This window comes from Furipterus horrens, unplaced genomic scaffold (genome assembly GCF_987537825.1).
Source record: "Furipterus horrens unplaced genomic scaffold, mFurHor1.1.pri manual_scaffold_2, whole genome shotgun sequence".
Taxonomy (NCBI): domain Eukaryota; kingdom Metazoa; phylum Chordata; class Mammalia; order Chiroptera; family Furipteridae; genus Furipterus; species Furipterus horrens.
Genome location: NW_028327172.1, coordinates 62,178,348 through 62,185,609, shown reverse-complemented (window position 1 = coordinate 62,185,609; position 7,262 = coordinate 62,178,348). Strand labels below are relative to the sequence as shown.

General features: G+C 40.5%; 1 protein-coding gene across 5 annotated transcripts in view; it reads right to left on the bottom strand.

Annotated features, from left to right (window-relative positions):
* Positions 1-2,778: 2,778 nt before the first annotated feature.
* The window catches only part of DLG2 (discs large MAGUK scaffold protein 2), a 725,256-nt gene continuing 720,772 nt past the window's right edge, over positions 2,779-7,262 (bottom strand). For 4 of the 5 annotated variants that reach the window (XM_090265790.1, XM_090265791.1, XM_090265793.1 and 1 more), the window contains one exon: positions 2,779-6,079. In XM_090265790.1, coding sequence (XP_090121916.1) covers positions 5,973-6,079 — 107 coding nt within the window. In that variant the 3' untranslated portion in view covers positions 2,779-5,972. The remainder of the gene's footprint in view (positions 6,080-7,262) is intronic. The other variant, XM_090265792.1, reaches the window with a different exon arrangement.

Genomic DNA, 7,262 nt, shown 5'->3' with positions numbered 1-7,262 from the left:
ACTATCAAAATATGAGGTCTGCATTAAGGTTGCAGCCTTTGTCAATGCCTCCTCACACCGCTTCTGATGTCTCTGCTTATTGTCACCAAGTGCCAGGGACAGTGACAGGACCTCCACTCAGTGATAGCCAAGGCTGCGTGACCAACAAGTTTGGCTACCTGATTGCTGATTCAATTATGGGATCATTTATCATGAAGCAGAAATACTTCAAAGCAATTGCTTGTTTTTTTTTTTTAAAGATTTTATTTATTTATTTTTAGAGAAAGGGGAAGGGAAGGAGAAAGGAAGGGAGAGAAACATCAATGTGTGGCTACCTCTCATGTGGCCCCAACTGGGGACCTGGCCCACAATCCAGGCATGTGCCCTGACTGGGAATTGAACCAGGAACCCTTTGGTTTGCAGGCCCATACTCAATCCACTGAGGCACACCAGCCAGGGCCAAAGCAATTGCTTTGTTGGTGAAAACTCACCCCTTCCATGGAGGAATTTTTTTTGGTCCCCCAGCTGTCAGAGCTGGGCTGTCTAACTGTCAATGACAAAGCACATAACTTGGAAAGAAAAATGTAGGACATTACCTGGCAGGTTCAGGTTCCCAACCTAAACCATTCTTGGTACATTCAGATCAGAACTGGTATATTTTGTGCCTCCAGTGTATTATCCATATAGTGACACTCTTCTCCAGTTTGGGCCTTTCTTTGTGTCTTATGTGTCCAATGGGACAAAAATATTCTTCTCTATTCTGAGTATCTTTGGAACCTCACAATTTTGAAACTGGGGAATTAAAATTTTCATATAGATATGAGGGTCTTGAAAAGCCCTGTTTTGTTTTTAAAGATTTTATTTATTTATTTTTAGAGAAAAGAGAAGGGGGAGGAGAAAGAGGGAGAGAAACATGGACCTGGCCCACAACCCAGGCATGTACCCTGATCAGAAACTAAACCAGTGACTTTTCAGTTTGCAGGCTGGCACTTAATCCACTGAGCCACACCAGCCAGAGCTAAAAAACACTTGTTTTTTTATTTTTGTTTTAAAGTATGTTGTTTACTTTCCACAAAATCCTGGTAAAAATATGCAAAAGCACTAATCCATCTCCTCTTAGGAGTGCCAGTATTTCTCAGAGCAAATCTACTCTAACTATATTTCAGTTCTGAAATCAGAGAAGTTGGAAAAAATAGAAATGAATGATTCTGTTCTTTATGACTTAAGACAAATTATGCTTTGGGAGAAAATGATTTGCAATAAAGTATAAAATGTTTTAATATTTAAATCTTAAAATAAAACCATGACATGTTTATAAACACTAGCAAGCACTTTTACAACGGGGCCACCGCTGACAACGGAAAAACGCAATAAATATGCACGGACGCACTGAGTAGGAAATATACATCTTGATTTTATAATTGTGTGTGCTTTATTTTTTACACAAATGGAATGGAAGTGTCGAATATTTACACTTAACAGGAGTGTAAGCTGTGCAATGTCTCTGTAAACTCCAGCCCAGGCAAGGAGTGTCTCCCCTCCCTCCCTCCTGCATGACAGCTCGGTGGAGGAACATTTTGTCAGAGAAGCACAACACTGTCAGATTGCAAGGCTCTAACGGGTACAGCCTGGTGCACTCAGAAGTTAAGACACACTTAGGGAACACAAATTCAAAAGGGAGAGAAGGAAAGTTTGCCATCCCATTGGGAGTCAACCTTGCCATTTGGTTGTCTGTCCTCATGAGTTGCTAGGGGGATTCTGAATTCTGTCTTTTAAGTAATCTTTGTCTAAATCGTTCTCCTGTTTTAGCTTGCCCTCAGCTGCTACAAGAAACTGCACAGCTGTACAAGATGTGATTTCCAAAGCACACTTCAGTGAGGAAGGATATTTACAGACTGGAGTGCATGGGCGGGTTTCCATCCACATTCATTCATACTTAATGTAGTATGTGTATACATGATATACATACCACATATACCATACAGATGCATAAGTAAAATGTATATCCACAGAATTCTCTAGAAAATCAGTTGTCACATGAGATACTCTGTATGTTTTAAGGGAAATGTTCTCCTTTCCCCACTAGGAGTGACTAATTACTATGATAAAGTTAGGAACTAGCTTGAGTCCTTGACTTAAATATTTCTGTAGGAATTTAGGTAGGATCAAAACAAGAAAAAAAGAGATGTTATTTCACCAGCAAGTCTATTCAATCTCACCAGAGCAATCACCAGCTGAAAAGCAGAGGGGGGTTTCACATAAAAATGGGAAAAAGAAAGCTTATGAATGGAAAAAAAATGTCTCCAAATCAAGGTGATGATGGCATGGCTTCAATGAAAAGAGTTTTGCTGTCAGAATAATTGTTGGGGCCAGTGTCTGCCTCTATTGAAAGGAAGTGTCCAAAGAGCCACGGGGTGGTGCTGAGAGTGGGCTCGCTTTGGACCAGCCTCCTGGCAGAGGGGCACCCAGGTGCCAGCAGAGCCCAGAGCATGTGCAGTGTCACTGCCAGGCAGTGGTGCAGGCTGGCTCTGTGAGTCGGGCTGGAGCTGCTCCAGGTCAGGACCTCACGCTCAGCTTTGCTTTCTGGGCTGTGTAGGTGAAACGGTGACCCAAAGTCTTTGTGTCATTAGTCCAGCCTATGGACTTGCTGTCTGAATCGGCCATGAGCCCTTATAGGACAGAAAAATCAAGACATGAGGTATGGGAGAGGAGGTGATCAGAGGCGTGAGAAAGAAAGATTGGGAAAGGAGGGGACAGTGGAACAAGAAGGGGAAAGAGACAGAACAAAGGAGAGACGAGATGAGTAATCAAGCGGAGGGACTAAAGAAGGGCTATAGGAAAGTCAACAACTCAGAGAAGACAGGAAGAAAGGATAAAAGGAGAGGTACACCAAAAGCAGCGAAATGAGATACAAAGAGAAAGGGGAGAGCAGGAGGGAGAATGAGAAGAGCCAGAGGTGGGAGCCAGAGGAGTGGAGAGCTTTCCCCTGGCATGGAGTCCTGAAGGGCTGGCAGTAGGATCTAAGACAGCTCACAGGCACCTGAGTGCGGCTTCGTCGAGGTGGGCTCACTAAACAGAGCCAACCCAAGAACTTGGGGGCGGGAGAAAGGCCTGCAAAGAGAGGGCCAAGAAATCCCATGGGAGGAGAGCAAAAACAAACGCCTCTGCAATTAGCTGACAAGCGGGATTTTGAATTTGGTAAAGCTGAGACCCCCGTGGTGCTACACATTGTACCAGAGCATGAAAAATAGCACCAGTGACACGATCTGGCACTTTCCCGAAAGGGCCCAGCCTGTGAAGGTGACATTGCGCCCCCAGCAAGCCTTCAGATTGGACAGAGCTCCGGACAAAGTTTGCAGTGTTAGCACCAGTCTGGCCCCAGGCTCCAAGGGCATTCGCACCAGATGTAATCTGGGTAACTCTCATGCCATTTCCACACCAGTTGTCAGGTTTGCTGCAAATCACACCAGTTCATTGGAGCCGTAGAGACCTCAACATTGGGAAGCGCAAGACAACACAACAAATAGAGGTGTAAATTCTATGGGAAAAGACCTTCTCACCGGTTTGCTTGGTGATTCTTCAAGCAATATATATGTATATATATATTTATATAAATCTACATAAAAAATCAGTGCAAATGCCAATTCTAATCTGAAAGCATCTACACTAGGAAAATAAATAATTATATTACTACAAAACCAAGGGTTGGTGGTTCAACTTGATTGTACTCAGCCACAGCAATACTTAATAGTAAATGGAAAGTACGTCACAAGACCCGCGAAAACGTCTACTCAATAATGACAGTCCTTTAAATAAATGGTTGCATGCTCAGTTGAGAAACCAAAGAAGTTATCATGGTGGCCTGAAAATAGAGCTGGGATCAGGAATGGCATTCTTGTGGCAAAGAACTTCTGGGAGCAATATTGATGAAAGTAGACCTCAACCTGAAACTGGCAAATGACAAACATGGTCACATCTTTAACATTTTGAGCAATCTAAGGACATTTTTAGAAATTTAACTTTCGTCAGAGGGAAAATACATTGCAAGCCTTTCCTTTGGCAAAGGCAGCCTCAAGGCTACAGGTAGATGCATAATTTTGCTTTTTTGTGTTTGTTTTGGTGACTGCAGCCAGGCGAAGAGTGGTATTTACTGTAAGATGAACAACGCCTGTTTTTGGAAAGAGACCCTTATTCTGAGCTCTGATGTTCTTACTGTGAAGAAGCCCCATCACTGCTGATGGCTCTATCTTTTGCTCTCCCATCCCAGCCTGCATGCTGGTTTGCTACACAGTGTGGCAGAATCCCTGCCAGGTCTGGATGTACCCCAGAAATAAGGCGATGGGGCTTAGTCTGGGCCTGCATAGAACCCAGGGTTGAGTGGTTATTGAGATCACAGAAAAGTCTCCTTCTAAACACTGTGGGCACAAGTAAAGCTAACCCATAAGCCCTAACATAGGATATAGGCTTTGGGAGGTTTCTTCATCTTTTTAATTAATCATCGTTATTATAATTGCTAAAAAATAAACTTGGTCCAGGTGCAGCCTCCAAGAAAGGTAGTTCAATTGGTTAAGCTCAAAGTCATTAACTGTCTTTTCTTATGCTTCTCTCTTTTTGCCCTGTACACAGAAACAAGTCCACACCCCTCACCCCAACCAGATAATTCTCCTCTCTCTCTTCCTCAAAGAAATAGTGCATCATGGGACAGATCTCTCCATGACTCTATACCATCTCTGGCTGTTATAAAACCTTAGTTACTTGTGAAACAGACAAAAAAATGTCCTAATTACTCATGGTTGGCCAAAATACTAAATAATCCTTTCAGAATTTTATGTAAGTAACTAGGAACAAAGTTTTTCAACTAGTTGCATGGCAGGCCCAGGTGGTTTAACAAGAGAAAAGCAAAAACTTCCCTTTAGCCTATTTGCATGAGTTTGTCTCTGAAAGTGATCAACCTAAAAATGCTTAAAAATGCATTAACCAAATGTCTTCCAAAAATATCCACAAGGGCAATTCATTAAAGGATGTGCTCCATGAGAGTGTATCCCTCGCTAATAGGGAAGGCAGATCATGGGAGGTAAGTGAGGGAGAAATCTATGTCAGACTTTGGAAGGAACTCAGATGCTCTTAATGGATCATTGACAGCAGAAGGGGGAGTGCAACTTTCAGTTCTTGAATTTGATCACCTGCAGGTAGTGCACACAGTCTTTTAGTTAATCAGTCTTTACAAAATATTTCACAAAACTTTTTTAACCTATAGAAATTTGTTTCTATACATTTAATATATTTTTATTGTATAAATTATTCTCATCTTTAGTGCCTTCTTTCACTTTATAAATGGCAAAATAGACAATAAACAATCATAAAGCTAACCCCAGGTAGAATCCCCTCCTGTCAGTAAGGTCAGTCCTCCATACACTTGCAAATTCTATGAATGCTCATCTTTGCAGATGCCAGTCAAAGAAACTACATGCTTATCCTCCCCTGATATTATGTTGTTTCCAAAGGGACTCCTTTCTTTTCTCGTTCTTTCTTTCTTTTGCTTGATAAGAAACCAAAGGATGTGCATAGTTATAAAATTCGAAGTGGACCAATTATAGATGTGGGTAATGGGAAGGTTGGTGAAGTTCAAGTGCTGGCAACTTTTCTTTAAAGCAAAAAACACAGAGAGCTCAGCAGCTAAGTCAGCTCTGGACATCTGCTGGGTGAGGAGGCTGCCCAGCTCCTGGGCACAAAGCCCGTCAGAGGTTCATCCCTACACCTGGCCCCTTGAGCAAACCAAAGCCTTCCTGCATACCGCAGTGTCTTCTGTCCCACCCTTTGGCCCCTCCGTTTCCTTCATGGCTTCACACAGTTTGTGTTGTACATTCATAAGAATTCACATTGACTGCAAAAACATAAATGCAACAAAAACATAAAAGCCTCCAAGTAGTATATTATATATATTTTGCTCTTCTAAATGCTCTTCTGTCATTGTCAGAGGTGCAGTAGCTAATTTATAACTTCTCCTTTGAGGGAATCCAGATGAAAGGCCCAGACTGCTCTTCAATAACAAGCTTGCATTGGTTATATATATCTTCTAAGGTGTCTCCTTGGACAATAGCTAGAACAAAAGCAAATGCACCTGGAGTTAGGAATCAATCATTAATCACACAGCAGAAGCTCAAATCAGTGACAGACAAACTCATCAGGAAGCTGAATATTACTTTTCATTAGTAAGAAAAAGCAGAAAATTTACTTAAGCAAGGTCACATCAATGATTTAAAAAATGCTTTCAAGGCACATTTCTGGATCAGTAATAAATGCACCGCAGACTTTCCACTTTCTACGTGTCTGTCTGTTGTTCTGGCCAATGAATCATCCAGTTATTTACATTTTATGGGTGTCTACTCTGGGCCAGGTGCTGTGCTAGTCATCCATCAATTTTTTAGGTTGAGCTCCCCATTTATCAAAAAAGTTGGCATTATGTTTCTATACTGTACTTGCTTTGTCAGGGACAGAAATGCAGATATTTTAGACACAGAGGAAATAATCATGTTTTTGGAAGAAACTTTAGTTAAGTTCATCAACACCCAAAACCTTTAAAAGAAAACTCCATTTGTTCTCCGAGAAATCTAGTTAAGTGAAATTTCACCCTATATACTCATATTAAGAATATCTTATGGTAACTACTTACAAGAAACATAAATAGGAAGAAACATAAATGGACTTCTAAACTGTGTGTTACCTAAAATACCAAGTCACTTAGAGTAGATTTAAGAACATTTTATTATCTCCTTTAAACAAAGATATAGCTAGATCTCTAAAACATGTCAGCACTATCCTTATGGTAGAACTTAGAAATAAATTGCTACTAAAACATGGTTTAGATTTTCAAAAACACTCCTCAGAATATATTGATTACTGTATTTCATTCCTAAATATAAGCCAATGTCAAATATACACTGTTTTGATTTGATGGTGCTATCTTGATGTTCTTTATGATGAAATATAACTCATATTTTTGTTATTGATAGAAATTTTACTTAAGATTACCCAATTCAATATATTTTCCAACTGCTAAGCCACTGGTATTTTTCAATTCTGAATAAGATTAAAAATAAAATAGCCAACTGCACATAAAGTAATTCAGGAGGAAAGTTCTTGTTTTCAAACTATCTAGAACCCATAATATACAACCAGAATATACAAGACAAGAAAATTTTCCTTTATTCCCCAAACTTCATGTTTCCAAGAAAATATTTAAATAGGAGAAAGATGTTTTGCATTAAGACTTGACAGAGAAG